Here is a 26,129-nt window from a genome sequence, read left to right on the forward strand (position 1 = left end):
CCTTTCTATTTTTTCTGTGTTTAACTTTAATGCTGTAACTTTACTCTTTTGAATCACAAACAATCTTGTAGTTAAGCAGGGTCCGATAAGCGTTTCCCTCTAAAAAATAAGCCATAGGGCCTCTGAACAGAGAGAAAGTGTTTCGAAAAGGTTATATTAAAAGATACAACTCATCTAGATACATCTAATTCATTTGATTATTGCTAGGGCACTAAAACCAAAAAAAAATCGATTTTTGAGAATTCGAATATCTCGGAACTATCACTTTAAGTTTCGGTAATATTTTTTATATGTTTTATCTGAGGTTGAGATCTTCTTTCAACGATAGGTCGCTCTTTGCTCTAGCTTTACCCTGACCCAAGCTATGAATGAAAATAACATGATCAGATTATGTTCGGTATACCTTTTAGCTCAGTATGAATTCATAACATAAAAATTCGCATTCTTTTCTTTCCCAAAGATTTATTTATACATAAGTGTGTCCCACTCTTTCGGTCTCAAAATTCGACTGAACTAAATTTAATTTAGTGTAATGTTCAAAAGAACACGAAGGGTGCAAAACAGTGGCATAGGGGGAACTGGGGCAGTAGTAAACTGGGGTAGTTGTAAACACTGTGATTTTTTTCATTAATTTTAAGACTCTAGAGGATAAAACCCATAAGCATTCATAGATACCATGGGGATGTATGTCAACAGATGAATTGGTCAATATAATCCTAATACTTTAGAAATAAAAATCATTTTTCCCGAAAATGTTGATATTTCGATTATTTTGGTCATTTTGATTTCCACCTGGAAATTAAAAACTGTGTAAAATAATCGAAATGTAGCAATACCAGTTCTTTCCTACATCTTTTAGGATTATATTAATGCATTTACTAGAGAAATTGAGATTCACATTATTTCAAAAGAATTAATAATTGGTCAGAAAACAGCATTTGGGGTAGATGTAAACAGGCAATTTCAATTTCACAAAATGAGTAGGTAAAAGAGCGGGAAATTGACCTTCATGCGAAATATCTATAATTCATAGATTACGAAAAAAATTGGTGGTGCTGTGTTCAATAAAAAGTCACATGATGTCAAAATATGGGGATACTCCATTGAAAAATGTCTTTGATATGCATGCTTTTACTTTTTTTGCTATTTTAATTATTCTTTGTAAAAAGTTTCATGATTTTTTGAAAAATATGCAGTCTTTATATATCTCTTAAGCAATTAAAATAATCGAAAGTGGTGCAAAGTTAATTTCAAGGGTGGAAAAAAGGGTGTTTACATCCTCCCCAGAAAGTGTTTACTTCTACCCCAGGTATTTTGTGAAAAGAGAAAAATGCACAGTGAAACAAATTTTATTTTTATGGAAAACTCAATTGTTTTCGAGCATCCGCATTACCTTCGATGTATTGCCTATACCCAAGGGTAAAACATTAGCTAAGAAAGATTTTCCAAAAAATTACGGTGTCCTTGGAAAATCACCTCAAATTCGCATCTATCGAAAATGGTTACATGTGCCCCAGTCTCCCCTAGATATATTCAAAGCGTATAAGAAAAAAAGATTTGAATTTTGACAAAATTTTCCTGATTTAAAAGGCTGAAGCCTTTCTATAGATAAGTCCCATACTATGCAATGCACCGCATGCATTACCCCGACCCGACCCTTATACGGGCTTCAGACCTAAGGCTTAGCCATAAGGCTTAACTTCTCTAATTTCTTATCAGTCGAACATTTTTGGAAAATTTTGACTTAGAAATAGACTATTAAGGGAAAATAATCTATTTAAATCAGAAAAACAAATTAAATTGCTTGCTATTTAGGATTTTGAGACCTTCGGAAACTAGGCTAAACCTCTAGTCTGAAGACGGTCTTACTATACTTATATTGACCGGATTTTACCTCTAATGTTTAATAACCGATTTCAATGAAATTTTCTTTATTGGCAATTCATACTCTAACTATTTAAAATGAAAAATGAAAAGGACAAGCCGAGATAAGCTTATTGTTGTGCTTACAACTCGGAGTACTTGCAATTCGGAATGCCTGCCTGCAAAGACTTTGAGCTACCACAAGATTATCTGAACATATCACCGGTTTTAGCTGTGATTACTTTTTAATCTTTTTATTTTTCTATTTTTTATGTCAGTAAAATTGCTTACAATGTTATAAAATTTTAGTGTTCTTATCAGGTCTGTCTCCGATTTCGTGGGAATCAATGCTGAAAATCGCCTGATTCCCATATGACTTCGAAGCCTATTTTATTCTTCATAATTGCATATATGAGACGGACCTTTCGCCTGTCCTATAAGATGCCATTAGTGAAAAGTATATTCGCAGGATAACGTGAAATATCATCTGAGGACCGTTTGATTTTATTAAGTCGTTTAAGAGAATTTAAGAGTTCACTGTCTCTTCCAAAATCGAGATTGCTTTTGCTGTAGCATAAGGCTGAAGCAAATCATTTTCTAAATTTTCGTCAAAATCCTGTGAATATTCTTACATATTTTATCCTTAGAAAAATATTGAATTTGACATAATAGACCCTTGTGTGTCTTGATTCGGCTAGAGATGGTAATTACAATGTGATATACGTAAAGTAAAGTGCCCTCGCTCGACCAGTACCTCGACTCGACCGGTAGAATTATTTATTCAATTTATTTATATTTGCTATTACTTGCTATAATATTTAGCGCGTATGATTTAACATTAATAGGTTAATTATTCCATAAGTAATACGAATCAGTGACAATTTCACAGAAATTGACCATCAAACATTCAAAAATTGACCCACCGGTCGAGTCGAGGACACTTTACCTTAATCCAAAGGCTAGAATATTATACTGACTCAATATGAAGCTGAGTTTCCTTTTATACAGTCAGAAAAAAAATGATTTTTGTCTCCGGGCCCTCGGTGACCTACTCGTCCTTAAACCGTCAATGAAAATTTAAACTAAAGCTTAAGAAATAGTAATAAATTTTGGTTAAACACTCACGTTATTTCAAATAATAACCATTTTATTAATTGTTTTCTTATAAGAATGTCTTATCACAATCCTCACAATCATTGTAGGCTTCCCAGGCAGTTTTTTATAATTCCGTTGAACTCTTTTGCAATCCTAATAAATTCTTATGAGACATTTTAACAGCCTTTTGGTCTGCGTTCTCTCTGAGACACATCTGATTTTATAAAAATAAAACTCACTCAGATAAGAAGTAGGAAAACTTTGAGTAAAATTTACAAAATAAACAATCACAGATAAACAAAAACAACAAATAAGTAGAAATGATAATATTACATTCTATAGAAAGAATTTATTGACGACATAAAAATGATAAGGAGAGCATAAACACAAACCTTAATAAATTATTAGCCCCTGGAAGAAAAAAACTTAGCTGAATAGAAATCTCTTAAACGAATGTTGTTGCCATAAGGAGATCTTCTATTTCAGCATCATCGCGTTTTGTGACGATGACGAATAATCAGTATTGCAATATACATATTTAAGAGCATTGAAAGAATGTGTTGGATTTTTCTCAGGTCAACAATAGAATATGTCAGAGAATTAGAATTGCAAATTTCTGAATTGCTTTCCTGTTATGGGATGTCCAAGTATTGTAGTCATTGGATTTTTAAAACAATATATCTCTCCAAGAAATAAAACAAATATTATTTCTGCTGTGAAATTGATACACTCCAACTTCTGTTTTAATTATGATTACACCTTTATCAGAACGAGCAATTTGCTTTGCGGCTGAAGGTGAATTTTATGTAAACTTCCGCTGTTCGCGCTCTTTTTTGCAATGTTTCTCTTATGCGAGGGAGAAACATCCGTGAAACATATTCATTTTAATTGCTTCTGTAACGATTAATTTTTCTCTTGAGGAATTTTAACAGTGTAGTGGTTAAACGAATATTGGTGATGTTAAATTAAATCATAAAAAATTAATTAAAAGAACTATTGACAAAATGATTCTATGATCTCTGTATAACTCTTTTGGTTTACCTTATGCCCTGATCCAAATATCGAGCATAAAAATACTTTAAACAAGTTTTGTTGTACCAAAGTCTAATTAAATAAAATTTTCTCGCATCTCGGTTTTTCTGACTGGTCTAAAATTATAATTTGATTTTCCACAAATGCTTTATTAAGCTGCAGTTGAACCTGTTTCGCGATCACTTTTGATCCATTGCTTAGAGCGTGATTTAGGTGAAAAGAGCGCAACGAATTTCATTAATTCAGCAAATTAACTCAAACATAAGAAGCATGCCGACAGAATGCCTCAATATTCAAAGTCGCCACAGACGAAAGCATTGTGCTGATGCTCGCAGAAAATCACAAAGATGTCACTTAAAAAAAGAGGGGCAAATGATCGCTTGTACAATAAATTTATCGGTCAATTGGGAAAATATTGCAATCAGCATCACACTCTACCCCTGTGATCGATTAATGGACGACGGGTTGACTGGCTCAGCATGTGCTTAAATAGTTGCTAGTTGAAGTAGGTCAAATCAACATACGACCATACCTCTATGGTTTTGCCCACGACGGATCTCTCTGTACCCCAGCAATTGCGTCCATGAGCCTCCTCAGCAATGAAGCACGTCCAGCAACTTCTTTCGCGATCACGTCTTGTGCCAAAGACTGCGACATCTCGAGCAAGATCTCTTACCAAAGATCTTCTCAATCGCAATTCGTGCTTTGTTTGCACTTTCATTGAGTTTTGGCACAGTTTTGTGCATTAAATTCACGCAATTTGCTAAGAATTTGTGACTGATAGACAAGATTCAAGCGGTATCTCCCACTTCATTTCCAAGAGGCTGCCAATTTCTCAGAAATTAACCTATAGAAGATGCAAATCAAGAGTTAAGTGATTCCGATGAGCTCAAGGTAATTAGATATTAGTATTTCAATTGTAGTTAAGATAGAATCAAGTGTTCTTGAAATTAGTTGTATGTGTCTTTATTTAAGTTATTGTTATGTATTCAGCATTTTCTATTTCGCTAAGGTTGAACTTTCGGAGCTTTTTCAATTAGTGCACTGAGCAAAGGTAGAGAAATAGATCATAGGAAAATCATAATTCTGTTTAAAAACTCAGACATTACAATTTAATACTAAATGAGGAATTTTCTTTTTAATCGATACTTGAGATGTTTTTTATTTTATTTCATTCCTATAGAATTGTTGATCAATTACAAATTTTGAATTTTTTCTTTCTTAAGAATTAGTTCGGTTCAGGGGATCAAAATTCAGTCATATACGTGAGCTTTACAAAAACCGTAAACGTTTTCTTCATAGTTACTTACTAAACTTACTTACTGATCCGGCTTCTATATTGACGTCCTTGTGCATATAGTTGGTTCAACAGAAAAAAGATAGATCTCATACTTCAGAACCAGATGACAGGCCTACCGGAGATTATTGAAGTGCATTTACTTGATGACACTTACTTTATATCATCTTACTGACGGCTTGGACTAGGTCATCAGGGTATTACAGGTTTGGAACTAGAGCACGCTGAGACGTAATAGGTTCGAATGAGAATAAATTCTTTGTCAACAACAATTCTTTGTAGCGTCAGTAATTCAATATGTTAGAATCTTAAGGCCTCTACACATTGGGAGTAATTTTTGTCAAAAATTCCTTTTTTGACAGAAGTTTGACGTTTCAACCTACAGAGCTGTAGGCAATTTCCTTCAAAAAAGCTATTTTTGATGAAAATTGTTCCCAATGTGTAGAGGCCATTATAGAAGACCTGACGATTGATACATAGAGCAATATTTAGGGAGGTAACCTCATTCCGAATGAGCCTTAGATATTGAGCTTTTCAGGGGACGTAACAAAAATCTTCTTTAACCCCTGAGGAAGATGCATTGCTACGCCGAAAACCTTGTCGAAAGAACTTTGTTGTTTTGGTTTCTTAAAAGATCAGCATCTCTGACGCATCCGGAAGGAGATTACCTCCGAAGCACCCGTACTGCGGACAACCTACGATCAGTAGTGTTGCACAATAAGCCCAGGAAGGTTTATTGTTACTCTATAAATCCTAAATCAAAGGACCGGTTTCGACCAATGTGGGGCGACCCTTCTTGACGCACGCTACAACTTCTACCTACTTGACGTTGACTGTCATACTCTGCCGTACCCCACCTAGGCCTGGTTCTGGACCAAAGTCAAAAACTACTTCTCCACGCAGGGAATTTCACGGGAGTTGGGACAATATATCTACAGTAGATCCTTTCAACACGTAAACATTGTAAAAAAATGCCTCGATACGATTAATAATAATAATACTCGATTCCTAGTACTCGATTCCGAGGTGCTTCCTGAGAGATCCTGAATTTATTTCGACTAATTTTTCATTCAATTCTAGGATTGTATCATTTAATGATGTCTTGAAAGGCTGTTTCGGATTAGCAATCTTTAATACCTATTGTATATATCCGTACTATAAAAATACTGACCTCCCCATTCTAAATAGATTTTTAATTTTTAGCCCCTATAAGCGTGATTGATTATAAGCAAGTAAGATGTGCTTGATGCTTTCCCTGTTTGCTAAATCGGGCTGAAGTTGCCATCTAGGTCTATCAAATTATAAGGAAACGTTTAAACTTAGTAATTTTTCTTTTAGCTTTAAGACACTTGGTTTATTTTGTATGATTCTATAAAATGAAGTGACGATCGGGAAATCAGTGGCGCAATAGGCAAGAGATACAAATATCTTAATGTCTGATTTAGACAATTTTCACATGAAATAATAACGTAATACAATGCACCGCCTACGCCCAACAACTCCGGGAACATGAAAGAAGCATTCACACAACGGGTAAGGCGCACCTGGGGGATATACATTGGACTTAGCAGATTCTTCCAATACGGGATATGGACATTGTAAAAATGATTACCTTTGTAATATAATATCTCGATACGATTAATAATAACTCATTTCAGGGAACTCGGACCAATGCGGCCAGGGAACCTACGGCGAATCAACGGGGAACTCACGGGATACTCGGAGAATCCATATATATATTTTTTAGGAATCTCACGGGGAACCCATATATTTTTCAGGGAACTCATAAGGAACTCGGAACTAGGGAGAACTTGTAATGAATATATCTCGATACGATTAATAATAATAATAAATTGACGATCAGGAAATTAAAACTAACAGACGCTGATTCATTTGTCCCAAATAGCGCTTGTGGCGCCATCTAGGCTTATCGATATAGGTAATACTTTTATCTTTAGCATTTTTTCCTAGTTTTGAGCCCTTTTGACTGTGCCTGTGGAATCTGGAAGCGATCGCGAGATTGTCGCACATTGTGGCATCCCGTGTTGCACTTGCTCAAAGCAGATCTTAATCCCACTAAATGGGGTTTTATGCAGTTGTATGAGTGAGATGAGCGAGTGTTGAGAAATATACCCGCTGCCTCTTCAAAGACTTCATACGGATTTGTATTGCTCTATTCGTGTTTCAGCTTTCAGTGAAGTCGGATCATTTAACAAATCACGCAGACAAGTTTGAAAAGCACTTAAGTCATTCAAGTCATCTCTGTTGTGCCACGTGAAATTAGGCCTTGATTTTCCGAGCTTAGGGAGAGACTAACTTTAAGTGCACTTTTGAGACATTTGGTGGGAGGAAGTTTGTGTAGAGTTCTGGACAACCGGCTCATTGGATTTTAGTGTTGATGATGCAATTTGAACATTAAAACAGTGCTTGGAAAAGTGGAGTGGAAATTTTTCAATTGCATAACCTTCTCCAGCAAACTGGTGAAAATATTTCATTGCAGACTTAAGCAGTGGTTTTGGATTTGATTGATGGACTGCTGACAGAAGAGGATTATTATTCTAAAGTGACGATTTTTCCAAGAAACCTCTCACGATGGAGAAGGATAGCGCTTGTATTTTAAATAACAACATGTAAGTTTCTTATTATTTGTTTTAACACTTAGATCAGCATTAGAAGAAAAATAATCTCGTCGTCCAACTTGGCAGACCTGTCTGTAAGTCCAAAAAAAATCGTCAAGCTTGAATCTCTAATTAGGAATTTTAACAGACAAATTCTTCCTCGATTGTTGCTCATGAGAGTTCTATTTGATTTTTCCATGCTTTGTTCTTCTCATTGAAAAGGAAAAAAAGCTCACATTTCCACTGTCAGCATATAAGTGACTTGCCTCGACCTGAGATAAACTCTTGGCACAACTCTTATCGTGCTCAACATTAACACACTTGTGAATGCTGCTTCAATGAGTCCACTTGCGATTGCCAACTGATCATATTCATGAATCTTTGAACTCTCAATAGTCAATAGAATTTCTTTGTGGCCCAAATTCAATTTCACTTTGGACCTCTTTCACTTTGGTGTGAAATCTTTTTTGGAAAGTTCTCTAAAAAGCACTTTTTGTCTTCGACACGCATTAAAAACCACTCATAGTTGGATCCTAATACGTTGTGGCTTTCATAAAATGCGCATTTTGTGCACAAACCAGCTTCAAATTCATTCAACCTTCCAGAAAAAAACACTGAAAGACAGCTTGTTTGACAAAACACATGCAAAAGCTGTCCGATTTTTTTTCTGTCCAGAGAACGGGGACATATTAATTAGCAGATTTTGTAATCAGCCGGCTCTTAAATTTTCTGCAATATTCGAGTTTTTGTTCATGTATCATTCAAAATTGAATAAAAAACAGACAAAATGATCTCATTTAACTGATTTATTTACATGTTTGTTCAATTACAAAATTTTATGGAGACAAAAAGTAATTAATTAGCTTAATGTTTGGATTAAATGAGCAAATAAATGAACAAATATAAAATCAGGGAAGAAAACTCTTCATCAAACAAACTGTTGATGGAGACGCCGGGTGGGCTTTATTACAAAATTATTATGTTTCATGCAGCATAAGCTTCATGCATCGCTCAACTTTGAATTTACTGGCTTTTTGTGTATCCATTCCTTCTCGGTTTTGTGATGAATATTTGATGCAAAACATTTATGAGAGTAATATAGTTAATGAGTCAAATCGTTTACATGAAATGGAGTAACACTAATCAAGGAAAACAATATAGAATATTTGAGGTCATTACATTTTTTTCAATTTAACTCAAATATTCATTATGTCATAAATTTTAAGCGCAATACTTCGAAAAAAAATTAATTGGCTTAGAAGTTACTGAGGTGACAAAATAAATTAATAATGAAAACTTCTTCCACTAAGTAATTCTTATAAAATTATTAGATACAATGTCATAAATCTTATTAGATATCAGGTTTAAGGCAACGTAGGTGGCTTTATTTACTACGTAAATTACATGGGTAAACAGATTTTGCTTTGCTACTGTAGTAATTATTGTAATTTGTTTTTGACAAATAAATAATAAAATTGAATATGAATGAAATCTTTTTTTTTATTAAATAAAAGAAAATATCCGCAATAATACGGTCAGTAAATCAGAAAATTTGGTAGGGTCGAATGAACACCTCTTCGACAGGGAACCCCTATTGACACTTTTGTCAAAATGTTGCAATTTACTTAATATATCTAATAAAATGTAAGTAATGTGGAGTTTTTTCATTAATCTACGTTTTCCGATAAAGATAAGTGTTCAAATTTCGTATTCCAAATAGTACAGAGTAGGGTGCCAATAGGTCCTGACACGAGCTCTTAAAGTGTCAATAGGTGTTCCTTTCACCCTAAATAAAAAAATAAAATTGAGCTGGCAAATGATCAGTAAAAGAATCGATTATGGTACTATACTTACTAACTTTAAAGGGGTAGATAACTGTACCAGTCACAGTTCACTCGAGTGCCGGCCGATCTCATGCCAGTCTGCCGAATTTTAATATTTTTTTGGTGAAAAACAAAATTTTAACGCAAGTTTATCACATATAGGGAAGAGTACTCTTTCCTTTGAACCTTGATACCTTCGAATAACTTCAATTTCATTTATTTTTCCTCAGACTTATACATTATTATAACATAATTATAAATAATAGATAATAAACTAACTGATATTTAATAGAAATGTGGAAATCTTTTAGGAAAATAAAAAAATCACATTATTCAAAGGCATGAACGTTCGAAAGGAGAGTACTTTCCACTACACAATTTTTAAACATGTGTTATTTACTTTATTTTTTTGAAAATAATTTAATATATCTTGAAAATATATTCCAAAGAAGTGTATATGTACAAAATGTGTTAAGATTTTCTTTTTGACAAAAAAATATTTTTATGAAATTGCAAAAAATATTTTAGAAAATGACAAATCCAAAAATTGTGATACTTTTACTCTTGGCTACTACTATTGTGGTACAGCCAATATCACCTACCTACCCTGTAAGTCTTCTTGGCAAAATTATTGCTTTTGTGGATCAGGGGGATCAGGTGAGAAACCTAGGTATTGTCTTTAACAAAACGTTGTCTTGGTGTGACCATGTATCCACCATTTGCCGCAAGGAGAACTTTTCTCTCTATACTCATAGACGCTTCCGGGACATCACGCCTCATGATACTCGCTTGCTCTATTGTTACTTCCTTTCTTTAATTATGGGGCAGAGCTCTTCTTTCTGTCGCATAGTGACACAATTCGCCGGCTTTCAGTTGCTTAACAATTGTGTGAGATACATTTGCGGGCTGCAGCTTCGCAATCATATCTGATCTCATAGAAATGTTTTTGTAGGATGTGATCTCCCATTGCTACTTCAAATGTGCGCCTTCATCTTTCTTAATCGCCAGATTGCGTCAGGATATCCTGGGTACCTGGCCTCACTTTTGATTTCTTGTGGGTCGGCTAGGGTCGGTAGACTGATTGTCCCTAAATCACACCATGAGTCCTTCAGACAAACTCAATTTATCATAAGGATTTTTATATATAAGGGCAAAATCACATTGACAGTCAAATGCTCACCGTCACGGTCAAAGCCTCACTGTTTATCCTTAATTTACGCATTTTCCTTTATTTCATAATTTCTTTCTATTTCACACAGGATTTTTTTTTACTTTTAATAAAAAAATTAAAATATGAAAAAGCGTAAGTTATACGTTAACTTTGTTGCAAAAATCATCGATGCGATGGATGAAGTAATTTTATTTTTATACAAGACACGTTATTAGAAATCTCGTGTAATTAAATACCGCTAATCTCAGCGCGACCTAAAGAAAATCTTCGTGTAGTTCAATTGGAAATGTATTGATGTCAAGGTTGGTAGCTGCAGTATTTTCCAATCTCTTCAAATAGACCCTTTTAACTGTCACTTCTATCAATCGTATTTTATACAAATGATTTGGAAATCAAATCTTGATGTACTTGAGGTCAATTCCCTCTGAGCAGAGAAAATAATGCAAAAAAATCAAAGTGTATTGGAAGTCTTAAAGAATGAATTTAAGACAACTTAATGCGCAAATAAGGAGCTAGGAAGAAATAGAAAGAAATAACATCTATTTAAAATTGCTGGAACTAGAAAAAATAATTAGAAATAAAACATTTTGCAATATGCATTGAATACCTTGGATTTTGCTTGGTTTTCAAACTAATTGCCCCTCGAGCTGGTTTTAATTGGATATCGAAGTGCAAAAGTCTCACGCACAATTGTTGCTTGAGTGCTTTTCCTTCATACAGAATGTCTCAGAAATCATATCTTAGAATTTTCTCAAACTTGTTGCGATGCAGTAGAAGGGATAGAAGCAGTTATGTAAGAAATTGTACAATTTCTGCCGATTTTTCTTGTGTGTCATTGTGCAAATCAGTTATAGCAAAGAGGAAGCCACTGAGGCGAAGAATCAGTTGAGCGGAAAGTCCTTCAGAAAATTCATCACTCTCATTTTTTTTTGCTGCAAAACTATGTTTTCTGTCAATATTTTTTAAGGTTGAAATAATGAGGTGACGTCATGGATTTCCACTGAAATCTGCAAGAGCTATAGTTAGAGTGCATTAAAGATAAATAGAGTTATTCAAATCTCTTGAAAAGAATAAGAATTATTGTTTGGAAGAGCTTAATCTTTAAAAAGACAAGGTAATGCGTTTTTTTTCTACACAGAAAGAAATATTTTGTAAAAATGTTCGTAAATGTTTGTGAATTCCTATGGGGGAGTTACAAAATGATCGTGAATCGTATAATCTACAAACAAGTTCGTAAAAGTTTGTACTTTTTCACAAACATTGTTCGTAACATGATCATTTGACGAGCATTTTTTGTACTTTTACAAACATTTGTTCGTAAATGTTCGTAAACACACAAAAAATGTCCGCAACATTTTGTCATTTGTTCGTAAATGTTTGTTTTCCTGTCGAACATTTTACTTTACATACATTTTACTTTTTATTTTATTTTATAATATATCATATTTTGGTAGATACAACTTAAAAACAGCAGTAGCCGATTAAACATCATTTAAATAAAACTGCATAGTAAATAAATCAATTTTTAAAACCAATAAAAAATAATTTTGTCTGTACAAATTTAATTTTCTCATTTTTTCTTTCAAAATGAGTAGCAAAAATTATTTGATAGGGAAAAATGAATTTTGGTTAGGATTTTTAGGATTTTTACTGACCATTATAGTATTCCTATTTCTTTTCTATTTACTGATCGTAAATGTTTATTTCTTTAAGAAGTAGCGTAAAGTGGTACAAGTTGGACAGGGCTTTTTTTCTTGATATATTTAGTACTTCATTTTTATTTTTATATTTTTAATACTTTAGTTTTATAATTTGGTTCCTTGTGCTTAAAAACAAATTTTGTACTGTATTTATCAAGAAAAAAGCCATGTCCTACTTGTACCGGCGAATTGTCCAAATAAATAAATTCCCTGAATAAAATGGGGTTTTTGAAATAAGAAATATGGTATATGGAAAATTAGTTTCAAAAAAAAAAATAAAATAAAAGAGAAGAGTTGATATGAAAACGTGCTTGTGATGTCAATCACTGACCTTTGGAATCTCTACACGATTGATGGGGTTTTTCTGTAGCACTTTAAGTCCATGTTAACATTCCAATCATAATGTCTTCAAAAGCATTGCAAAGACTCACTTTTTTCCGTGCGCGAGAGGCTTATCAATCAAAACCTAAATCTCCAGAACACTATACTCACACATAAGCTTACCAAGTATATAAAAAGTCCGCTTTTGCTTGTATACTTCATTCTTGTTTATGAGTTATTTATAAGAATAAAAACAGCTGCCGTGTATATAAGAGCTCCAACAAAACGCTGTACTTAACTCCCTGTGGTGACTTCGAGTGTGCAATGAGACTTTTCAATCACTTTTCTGCTGTGAGAGCTGTGACACATTTTCTGGGGAGGGAGACCTACAACACTATTCTCTGCAGTAGTTTTTTGGGGGTAAATGTCCAATCGATTGTGTATAGAGAGGTCAATAGTAGAGTCTGAGTCTGAGTAAATTTCCACCGCCTTTTTAATCGATTTCCACCCTGAATTTTCCCACTTTGGGTCCGCGATGCGTTTCTAGGCGCCCATCGGCTGTACAGAAGCTCACATAATTTTGTGGACAGGTTGAACTACCATCTGGTTCTTCTGAGAAAGTGATTGTAGTAACACCGTGAACTTGAAAATTCCTGACCTCATGAATTTTTAAGACTCACGTTGCAACTGTTACTTGAAGATATCTTAATTATTTTTATTTTTATTTAGTAAATAAAATGCGGAACCAATATTATGTATAAGATTTTGGTAACATATGATCAAGAGGCGTGCCATTGCATTGGTTTTAATGAATGCTTAAAATTTTGATAAATCATTGACCTTTCACTCAAAAGATTGTTGTTTTTCTTGGATGGTGCATTTATAAGTTTTACTCAATGTACCTGTTGAGAAGTGAATAATTTTAAGTGTGTTGAGTTGATAGATGCGTTATATAAAATACAGAATATTATGACCACTATTAATAACACATGAATATTATTATTTGATCTAAATATTCGAATATTTCAAATGGTTTTAGTTTTGAGCAATATGATATCAAATGTGATACTATTTTTTTTATTTCTAATACTTAAATCCCTTCAACATAAATTCTGCATATATATTTTTCTTTAAAGAACGTATTGAAAAGAAAAAAAATCCTATTTAAAAAAAACAAGCATTTATTAATCGTTCAATTTACAATTAAAATTACGAAATGGATACTTTAGTTACTGATTTTTACAATTTCTGATTTTAATACACAATCTTCTTAATATTTAACAAAAAAAGTGCATTTTGAAAAAGTGTTTTCCTTTAATAACAGGATGATACTGCAAACGTATTTCATTTTGTATAAATTTTCTGTAATTTTCTCATTTATTTTTCAGTTATTTTATTTATTTCATTTATCATAATATTTAGTTATTATAAAATTTTGAAACAAAAATTATTTTGAAATACTTACTAACAGGGCTATTTTTCCAAATAAAAATAGGCAATACCACTTGTCTTGCTAATTTTGGTTCTTTGTTTTTCTTAATAGTGTCTTAAAATGGGGTACCTTTAAAATTGAGCCTTTTTATCCTATTTTTGAATGGAACTGTACCTTATTTTTAGTTAATTTAGCTTCATAAAGCAATTGTGAAGGTAAATTGTACGATGATAAGGCTCACCTCCATTCAAAAATGGAAAAAACTCAAATTTAAAGTCGCTTACTTCAAAAGGACCCCACTTCTTTATTTATTCTTTAATAGAACGTACCAGGGTTTCATTACATGGGGTTGGAATACAAAAAAATCACTAATTAATTCTTCTTAAAAAAACTATGGATGATGATTTAAATTAATTTATAATTAAAACACCAATAATAGAAAATCAAAGATCAAGCTTAACTCTTTCGCGTCATTAGGGTCATATATGACCCGGGGAAAATTTTTTTTGACTATTTACATTAATTGAAATCTATCTCTTTGTACACGACATCATAATAGAAGGATGTAAGATTCTTGACTAATTTTCTCAACACTCCAGATATTCAGGAAAAATATTTGAGATCAAAATATTTGATTCTGTTTTTACGAAAACGGCATTGAAATTTTATATGGATCTTCGGAAGCGTTTTCTAAAATGTTCCTTTTTTTATGAGACACGAATACTGAGAGGCGGCCTGGCCTATTTTTTTTTAATAATTGTTGGGATAACTGGTGCTCCGCCGATAGCGGTATAGGCACTGAACGCTACCAATTCAATGACTAGAGATTGGACTTCAGAAAATCAGACCTGTAGGAATTCATAAATACTATAGGGATGCTTATCCACTAAAAAAAATGATCGTCATAGTCTAAGTATTAAAAAAAAAATCACTGTTCGATGCTATCCCATGTTCGATGATGCCCCAGTTTTTCCTACTTTTAACTTACCTTATTCGAATAAATTTATAATATCAATTAGCTGGAGCATACTATTAGTTAAGAGGTAGGGGAAAGTACACTCCCTTCGAACGTCCATACCTTCGAGTAATGTGAATTTCTTCTATTTTTCCTTAGGGTCTTATCGGTCTTATACATAATTATTAATAAAAGATAATAAGATAACTAATACTTAATATAAATGTGTAAGTGTCTTATGAATCAAATTACATTATTCGCATGCATGAACGTTCGAACGGAGAATACTTTCCCCTGGTGCCCTGACTCTAAAATGTGAATGTTTAGGGTTTGAATTCCCATTAGATTACAAGATAAATTCTCGGATTAAGCTGTTCGAAATTCGAACTGCATTTAGTAAGCTCAAGTGTCCAATGTAACAGGGCCTTGAATTGGCAATCCCATCCTTCTACAAATCTCGATTACAAGAATATTTAGTTTCTAGTTTACAAGAAGATTTTAGTTTTTAGTTCATCAAGCAGAAAAATATTTAGTAATTCTTCTTTAAGTTTTTCGTCTTATCACTGATCCAACTTCGCCTCGATACATACTATACTAATTATAAGATTATCCATGCATTCAGCAGCTGTGCTTAAATGCTCTTATCAATTTTGAGATTAGCCTAATACTATTTTTATCTGATAGATAATGGTTACATTGATTTTTTGTGAATATCAAATGTATTCTTAGCATTTCAGCGTTGATATTGTCCCACGTGCAGCGTCCTTTGAACCTCGACTACAGTCATTCTGAGCATCATTCATTCTGAATGGAATGTTCTTGGACTAAAACAGGTTGTTAATGGAAATATGCTTGGTAGTGTGGTTCTTCAGTCGCGCTGTTCTTTGTTGGCAATGTGAATGGTGTAGTGAATAAACATAATATGGTGTAAAATTAATTCTCAATCGGAATACATGGATGGGAACTGAATGTGTTGGGGGATTGAGGAAAAATACTTGGCGTGTGTGTTGTCACCATTATTTCTCGGTGTAGTGTCGGGCAAGTAGCCAGTTGAACTCCGAAGCGACGACAGTGTCGACTTTGGATACTCATTTTCATTTCCAATCCCATTTCCCGAGTTTTAGTTGTGTTTTGGCAGCAGTTGGACACGGAAGGCTGCCCTGTTTCTTAGCTTTTGTATCTTCTTTTTCTTCAAGTTTTTTTTTTTTTGAATTTTGGTTTGGCTTTGTTGTTTTCTGTCTCTGGGTTTCATTGTACTGGAAGAGCCCCTTATCGCCGTGTTTCTTATCGGGAATCGAGAGTCCGTCTCATAAGCTGACAGAGTGAGAACACCAAAGGCAGGGAATTTCGACTCATTAGACATTTTTGTGCTTAGTGAAGTGGACGGTATTCTTTAGAGATTTTGATATTTTTGGACTGTTGGACAACAGGGTGTTTTGTGACAAAAGATACCCCGATTCTCAGAACAATCCATAGTATTTGCAAACGAGGAAGAACTCTGTTCAAGAGTGGATCACAATGGTTGAAGAGGATATTGTAACGAGTAATTTACTCCCTGATTCCGACAGGAAAAGTGGAGCTGTGAAGTTGCAGATCGTCCCAAGTCAGCCAAAGACACTATCCCATCTGCCTAATCGACCTGCCGTAGATTTGGCCTTCGAGAACCTCACCTATCGCGTTAAGGAGGGCAGAAAGAGCAGTAAGTGCCACTTTCCATCATTACCACATAATTATACCTTCAGCAAAATAAAAAAAAGCCACAGAAAGAACTCAATAAAAATTGAAATCGTCAATGAAACAAAGAAAATCTTTCCTATCTAATTTTTGCACAGTGCACATTATTGCAAAGATTATCATTATCTCTAGGAGAGCTCTCTAAGCGCTTAAAATGTTAAGTATAGGGGGGGACTATGTACTTGTGTGCAGGCATCACCTTGAAAAGACGCTGCAAAGTAGCAACTAAGCACAGAAACAATTAAAAGCAAAAAGAAACCTAGACTTTTTCAATCTTTTAATAAAATTTACAATTTTTTATTGCACTGTTTTTTTTGGACAACGTTCCTCATCATAAAATGTTTCGTGTTAAGATGTTTTTTTTTTTTCAAAGCAAAACTGTCTTGAAATTACCTGGCTGAAATCAGGCACAATAATTCGGATCTCTTTTTTCTCTATGGCGGGAATTTTTTCGCGGTACTCGTGTGGACAAGGTATTTTGAAAGCTTGTTTACATTTTTGTCTCAATTGAGAAACACTAGTGAAGTGAGGAGCTATAGACATACATGTTTGATTAAAACTAAGGGGTTACGTATAACGAGGTCTAAAAACTAGCATTTTTAATTTTTCTTATTCAACATTATAAGACATTAAGGGGTTACATGGGTCAAAAAGACTGCAAAAATCATATTTTCTCTATTTTTTTAACATAATAAATTTTTATCTTAACATAAGTTGTTAAACATATAAAAGTACAACATTCCTTTAAGGACGAGTGGGAAACCGGTGTCCCAAAAACAAAAATAACTTTTTTGACCATAGAAAGTAATTTTGTCCTCAAAATAGTCAAAAAATAATTTTTAGTTTTGGGATACCGACATCCCATTCGTCCTTAAAGGGTTGTACGGGTTTAATCCATCAGCTAACGGAAAATATTTAATTTTTTGACGTCAGATGAATCTTCTTTGAGAAATCTTATCCACCGATAAGTATGTTTTCTTCGAAAAAGGTTTCCAAAAATCAGTTCCCAACGGCTGATTTTTTAAAATTTTGAAATAAAATTTCAGAAAATATGATAAAATTATTGTACTTTTATTTGACTAAGACCTTGAATTAAATATTTTTTTAATATCTTGAAAAAAGATGTCAAAGAAAAATGTTGTTTGCGTACCCCACATAACCCTTAAAACTAATAAGAACATCATTAAACTATGTTTTCTGGAGTTTTCATTTAATACTAAACCTACAGACCGTTTTTGGTGATTATTCCTTGCGCGCTCGGTCAAATGACAGATCAGTAGGTAGGATTCTTAGCAATTTTTTCTTGGTAAAGAGGAAAAAATTAAAATTTAAACAGAAAAATATATAGGGGAAAGTGCTCTCCCTTTGAACGTTCATGCCTTCGAATAATGTGAATTTCTTTTATTTTTCGAAAGAGATTTACACTAAATTATCACGGAATTATCAACAATTGATGATAAGCTAAATAATATTTAATAGAAATGCGTAAGTCTCTTAGGAAAACTAAAAGAAAATTCACATTATTCGAAGGCATGAACGTTCGAAGGGAGAGTACTTTCCCCTAATATTACATGCATATTTTAAGAAAATCATAAAGTTTAATAGTGACATTGTACCCTTCAAGTATGTGTTAATTTCAAAAAGTATTTAATCCGGTAAATTTCACCGGGTTTGGTAGGTTTAGTGTTCAAATTTTTAAAAATTGAGTCATTTTGGGGTGATCTTTATAGACGTTTAATTAAATTTACTTTGCAGTAGTCACTATTACTCAGAGTAGATTCATCTAAAATTTGTATTTTCGGGAGAATTTTGTACAAAAATAACTATTTTTGAAATATTTTATGCCACGTTTCGTAAAATATGTAAAATAAATAAGATTATTAGAACTATGTGCAAAGCTTGAGAAAAATCTGTAAGGTAAGTCTTTCAAGCGTCTCACATACTCTGGTTTCGAACATTTTATGTTTATCATACATTTCTTTAATTTAATGAAAGTTAATTAATTTTTTAGGACATGTGTGACTTTGGCTTGTAAATAAATTGTCATTAGGCCAGATTCGAGAAAAATAATGAGTGTTCGAAGGCATAGTGTGTGCGAAGCCTGAAACCCTATACCTAGGGGAAAGTGCTCTCTCTTTGAACGTTCATGCCTTCGAATAATGTGAATTTCTTTTATTTTTCGAAAGAGATTTACACTAAATTATCACGGAATTATCAACAATTGATGATAAGCTAAATAATATTTAATAGAAATGCGTAAGTCTCTTAGGAAAACTAAAAGAAAATTCACATTATTCGAAGGCATGAACGTTCGAAGGGAGAGTACTTTCCCCTACATCTGTAAATCGATCAGTAGAAAAGTCATAGTAAATTATGTCAAGTTAATAAAATACTAATTTCTATATCGGATTTAATACTGGTCATACTGTTAAAGTTTACTCAAAAAAAGTGGTCATTACGTATTGGATAAATCAAAATTCTATACATACTGATAAGTTTGAATTAGATATGTTCCCATTTGAAGCAGGTTCCGCACTAGGCTATTCTGGCCTATTATCAAGTAAACTTGAATACACAGAGAAACATATTCCGTAAAGTTGTTCGTAAAAGTTTGTGAATTCTCACTCGTAACAACCCACTAAAAAGTTCGTAAAAGTTTGTACTTTTTCACAAGCTTTGTTTGTAATATGATCACTTAATGAACATTTTTTATTCCTTTACAAAGCTTTGGTTGTACAGAAAAAAAATTTTGTAAAAATGTTCGTAAATATTTGTGAATTCCTATGGGGGAGTTACAAAATGCTCGTGAATCGTATAACCCATAAACAAGTTCGTAAAAGTTTGTACTTTTTTCACAAATATTGTTCGTAACACGATAACTTGACAAGCATTTTTTGTACTTTTACAAGCATTTATTCGTAAATGTTTGTTTTCCTGTCGAACATTTTACGTACATTTACGAACAAATAACAAAATTTTACGAACGTGTTTTTGTGTGTTAACGAACATTTACGATAAAATGTTTCCAAAAGGGTAAAAAAATACTCGTCAAATGATTATCTTACGAACAATCTTTGTAAGAAATTACAAACTTGCACGAACTTTTTTGTGAGTCAAGCGATTTTTGAGCTTTCGTGAGTCACCAGTGGGAATTCACAAACATTTACGAACAATTTTGCGAAATATTTGTTTCTGTATAGTATTCTATGTAAGTAGCTCTGTTTTTAAAAGCTATTAATGCTATATCTTATATTTCATAATTACTCTTTTCGATTTGTGAAAGATGTAATAAACAATTGAAACTCCTGAAGCAAATTAATGAACATTTTTATTATTACTATTGCATTATTCTATTTTATATACATCTTGCAATACCGCATAATAAAATTTTATGGAAAATTGTCATAATTAACAAAAAGCATAAATAAATTCAATCTATTTAAATCAAATGATTTATTTATTGTCTAGTCGTATACAGTTTTACAAAAATTTGTATCACATGTCTATTGTGAAAGTACCTTGGCATTTAGATTGTTATTTTGACCACTTGAGTTACTTTGACAAGGAAAAATAGAGAAAATAGCATGGAAATAAGTCGCAAAACAACACTAAAACCATTTTTTCTATTGTCGGCCGAATGGGGGGCAAAACGAAGAACTTAAAACATGCAATAATTGCTGGACTATTGCTCAAGAATATTTTGTGTTCTTTTACCTCATTCGTCGATAATTTTTTTTGCACAATCACTGACTTTCCTGGATTTTGTGCGAGCTCAGTGCTAATGCGGATGGATTTTTTGATTGTCTGCCCCATGGGGCTTGGCAAGTTCCATCATGAAGGTAGCCAAAGAGATGCCCAAGTTCGAGGAAGTGCGAGAAAAAAGTTTAAAACCGGAAAGATTCGCGCAAGAGATCAGAGGTAGATAAGTAATAAAATTTCTTGAGTACAAAAAAAGTTATTCAATGTCAACGAGAAAATTGCAAACACTACACAAAAATTATTCAACGTTAAGATGAGTGCGTCAAAATTTTCTTATCGACGTAAAAGCCCAAATGGAAGACAAAAAAAAACCTGCTGAATGTCTAAACTGGATTTATATTCCAACGAATGGAAAAGTATATGTGTCTAATTTTGTTAGGTACTCATGGTTGCGAGTGTCGTTTTATTTCCTCGAAACCAAAAGCGAATGTGTGGAATTATTTGTTAATTTCCGGAACTTTTGCTGAAGAGGAAAGAAGCATTAGTGCTCAAGACGGAATTAAACAAGGGCTAAATAAGCCAGAGCAGCATCAAGAGCATAATTGAAAAATTAAAGTTGAGAAAGTGACATTAAACCTAATTCAATTGCAGTTGAAAATAAGCTTTATCATGTTGAATGAGAATGCCCAACAGTATGAGGTTCACATGCTCTATCAAACGCTTATCGCACAAAGTAAAATATTGAATCAAGCTGGTATTAAATATAATTCACACTCGTTGAATAATACAAAAATATCCCCATGAGACATTGAACGTCTTTCTTTGCGCACGGAAAACAAAGAGAATGATTGAGTACAACCAAGATCAACACCGATCGTGCAAGTAAGTTGATCATGTCAATGATCTTCATATTCTCCAGCTCCCACGGAATAATCTGGCTTTTCTTTTCTCGAATTTCCCTCTTAGAGTAACCTTCTCAGATGCAGAATTCGGTAGATAAATTTGTCACATGCGATACTCTCTCGTTAATATTTCATTATACATCTTTCTGGGAAAAAATCTACATATCGCAGACAATGTTCGCATTCAGCAAAAATGGAAAATTATATTTTAAATGATTCCTTGTAATGTTACTTTATATGACATAGAGAATATATTAAAAATCCATACTTGATTATTTTATGATTTACCATGAATTTCTCACCTTCTCACCTTTGAAGTTGCTTGGAAATTACAGATCTCAAACACGCGTTCAATAAAAATAAATATTTTAAAAACAGAAAAATGCTGCTTTCAATGTGGAACTTTAAAATTTATTGTGTTGTTTGTTTAATATTAAAATCAACAACAGATTATAAGCCAAAGTTCTAAGAACTACAATGACTGTTTAAAAATGTATATTTTTGATTTTTAATAAATAATAATCCGGAGCTTCATGATATGGAGGAATTGGGTCTGCTTGCAAGTTTAATTTCGAGACATGCAACATTATTTTTCAAAAGTATGATAGGGTTTTTAATCCCGTAGTGAAGCGCCATTGTATTAAATTCGAATATTTGTTAATTTCTAAAAATTTGTAGTGTCTTAAATAGGGTCTAAACTGATCTAAATCTGGTTGTTTGAAGTTTAGTTTTTGTTTTCTAGATATACTGGAATTCTCTATAGACTCCTTTTCACAAATCAAAAGAATTTAGATTTTCTCCAAGAAGACCTGTACCAATAGTCGGTACAGTAGACTCTCATTCAATCGGCTCTTTTTCAATCGGGCGTCAAATTTTGTTGACAATTTTCACGTTTATTTATGAAGCTAATTCGCTCAAATTCGCTGTAGTTCTTCCTATTTTATCGTGATTCTTTATAATTGAGCGCTTTTTGTGGAATTTACAAAGGCTTTGACGCCCAAATCTATCGATAAACCGGATGACATTTCGCCCCATATTCCCGATTGAGAGAGAGTCTACTGTAAATCTGAAGTAAATTCGATTTTTTTTAATTTAAAATAAAGGAACTTGCCTCTGACGAATATCGACAGTTCTTAAAAGTCACCAAAATAAGCGTTGAGACGGATGGAATAATACAAACTTGTTAAAAAGTTATTAATCAAAAATTTCAAAATTCATTATCCTCCAAGATAAAAGTAGCATTCTGAAGAAAATTCTGTTTAACTTCGAAACAATGATATTTGGAATGATATCTTTACGATACTGTCCAATTGATAGTATCAATAACCTGTATCTGTATTTCGATTAGGTGAATATCGACTTTCGTACGCATTGTTGGACGATTTAATGTGACATTCTTAACATAATGTGACTGTTGATACTATCGTGAAACAATTAATCTTACACCCTCTGATTTCTTCTCCAGAAAAACCATCTTCGGTATATCTAACATTGTATTAAAATTTATTTAAAGGAAATGAAGCAATTTTCAAAGTCATTGACGTGTATGAACGAAACGTTTTTCAAAAAAAAGGTCCAGAACTCGTTTCAGAAGGGACTCTTCTTATAAGGAGATTTAAAGAAGATTCTAATTCCCTATCAAAAAAATAAGAAGTTATGAATCACCTGGGTACTTTTAATATGGGTTATCGCCTCTACACACTAGAGAAATTTGTGTCTACTTTTGATAGTTTTTTTTTATTTGGAAAGATCAGGCTCGTCAGGCTACTTCAAGTAGTAGGGTTGCATTAAAATTTTAGTTTTTCGTATATTTGTAAAGAAAGTTAGGCCTTATCATAATTTAATTTAGATCCTGTATAATTTTGTCTCTCTAAATTACATTATGTTATGGCCTCTACACATTGGGAGCAATTTTTGTCAAAAATTGCGTGTACATAATTTTTTCTAGTGTGTATATCAGCCATTAAACAGATTTAAAGACTTTGAAGATCATTTTATAATTTTTATTTACCAAATCGGAATTATTGACCATGGATTTAAATTGCAATTTGATTTTTTACTAAACAAACAGCTAATTTAGTTGTCGAAAATGTTTTCATTTATTCCAAGTAGGGGAAGTTTTGAAAGTGGGGCACCTTTGAAATTGGAATTTTTCACCTATTTTTAAATAAAATCGAGCCTTATCGTGATATAATTTAGCTACACAAACAAATTGAGAAGCTGAATAACATTATGATATGGCTCAGTTCCATTTAAACATAGGTGCAAAATCCCAATTTCAAAGGTGCCCAACTTCCCCTAGGATTTAATAGAGCTTTCCTGTATAAAACCTAATAATCGAAAGAACTTTTTACTATATCGCTCTTACAGTGAGCTCGGGGAATTCTTAAATTATTTGAACCCAAAATTCACGTTATAAGTTTTCTCTTTTTTTTTAGTCTTTAACTAGACTTCCTTATATTAAAGTTTTTGGTTTTAAGCCTATTTTTCAGCAAATGAACTTTGCTGATTTGTTAATCTCTGCAACTTTTAATTTTGAAAATAATTTCCATTTTTAATTTTCTTAAATTCAAATAATGAAACATTTTGAGCAAGAGAGTATGGGATACTAACCACATTTTCTTGCTCAATCTAAAAATTCCGGGGCATAATTTACCGAGAATGACGTGCTGTTTCTTCGTATCTCAAAGACTTTTATTGCCAAAAAATCAACACCTGAATTTCACACAAAATATCGAATTGTAATCGTATTTAAAGCTCATTGGGGAGGCTTTTTGTGATATCAAGAAATCCACCAAAAAAGCCTATCAGGTAATCTGCAATGATTCCGTGCAGACTGTGTGCAAATCTCGCAATTGAAATAATTACAAACCACGTTTTTCTTTATTTTGCTGCTCTGAAAAAGTCATTAATTACACTATTTCTTACGTGTAAATAAATGAATAGCTCCGTGTGAGTTGAAATGAGTGACTAGCGTGTCCATTGGCATTTTGCATGTCAAGGGAGACGAACACATTCACCTGCATTTAGTCATTTAGATTGCAAACTGCATCTCCTATCTCATAATTGATTCTTTCTGATGGCTCAATGCATTGTTTAAGAGTGACAATAAAATGTTTGCTAGATATGCTGCTTGGAGATATTAATGTGCGTATGTCATTACAGATGCCAAAGTCATCCTCAAGGAGGTCAGCGGAAGGCTGCGTTCGAAGGAGCTTACAGCTATCATGGGTCCGTCCGGTGCTGGCAAGAGCACTCTCCTCAACATTCTCTCTGGCTACAAGTGAGTAGATACTGTCCCTTTGTATGGCATCTGAAACACCCTACTGAAACATCCTCAATATCGGTCTATTGAATGATTATCCGTTATGGAAAAACGCGATAAATATCGACATTTAAAGCTAGTTTTTCCCACGATTAGACGATTAGTCTTGTTACATGACTAGAAGATTTTCTCCTCATGAGATCAGCATTTCCAACAGTCTTAACACTTTGATTTTCACGCACATCATAAAGTAACTTGTCCTTCGAACTGCCTCGACTGCAAAAAAAAAATAAATCCGATAGTTTAGTGAAACTTTTCAATCATTTTGTGGGAAAGAATTACAGACTTCCTGGCAAAGGTTTAAAGTCATAAATGTCGAAAAAGATAAGCACTGAAGATATAATACTAGCCTGTACTTGGAAAGATTTTTTTACACTAAGAACTTACAGATAAAATTCAACTTTGAATTGATATTATTTGATTATTGTTTTACCATTCATTTGATAACACAGTATCTTTTGTTGAACTCAAATACGAGTGTTGTTTACAAAAGAAAGTTCCATAGAGAATACCCAAGAAATATTTATTTGCAATATGGAGTAAATGGCAGATTTTTTTGTGAATTCCTACTTACGAAAACTTACGAAAAGCTCGTACGTTGTGTGACCCGCAAACAAGTTCGTAAAATTTTGTACTTTATCATAAACATTGTTCGTAACAGTATCAATTGACGAGCATTTTTTGTTTCCCAAAGGAAAATGTTTGTAAAATTTTGTCATTTGTTCGTAAATTTTCGCCAGACAAACAAAAATTTTTGAACAAATGTTTGTGCAAGAACAAAAAATCCTCATCAAGTGATCATGTTACGAAAAAAGTTTATGAAAAAAGTTCAAACTTTTACGAACTTTTTAGTAGATCATACGATGTACGAGCATTTCGTAAAGTAGGAATCCACAAACATTTATAAACAATTTTATGAAACATTTTTTCTATGTAGTTTTGTTTTTCACTAAACCCTCCATCTTAGGTTTTTTTAAAATATCTTTTCTGTACCTTCTACGTATTTTTTTAAATATTACTCAAGGTTCAATTAGCCCTACCTTTTTTTGTTTTAGCCACGCCTCCTTTGGAAACTAAAATCAACTAAATTTGTTTTTGTTATCCTTTTTCTCGTAAATCCATCAAAATTTATTGTTAGTTATTAAAAAATAAAAATTGAAGA

At 32.9% G+C, this 26,129-nt stretch overlaps 1 protein-coding gene across 2 annotated transcripts in view; it reads left to right on the forward strand.

Moving 5' to 3' along the window:
- Nucleotides 1-7,454: 7,454 nt before the first annotated feature.
- The window catches only part of LOC129807676 (ATP-binding cassette sub-family G member 1), a 29,501-nt gene continuing 10,826 nt past the window's right edge, over nt 7,455-26,129 (forward strand). The window contains exons 1-3 of one of the 2 annotated variants that reach the window (XM_055857111.1): nt 7,455-7,917; nt 16,876-17,006; nt 24,808-24,925. In XM_055857111.1, coding sequence (XP_055713086.1) covers nt 7,880-7,917; nt 16,876-17,006; nt 24,808-24,925 — 287 coding nt within the window. In that variant the 5' untranslated portion in view covers nt 7,455-7,879. Of the gene's footprint in view, nt 7,918-16,164; nt 17,007-24,807; nt 24,926-26,129 lie in introns of those variants that run through there. The other variant, XM_055857110.1, reaches the window with a different exon arrangement.

The sequence above is a fragment of the Phlebotomus papatasi genome, chromosome 3 (assembly GCF_024763615.1).
Source record: "Phlebotomus papatasi isolate M1 chromosome 3, Ppap_2.1, whole genome shotgun sequence".
NCBI lineage: Eukaryota > Metazoa > Arthropoda > Insecta > Diptera > Psychodidae > Phlebotomus > Phlebotomus papatasi.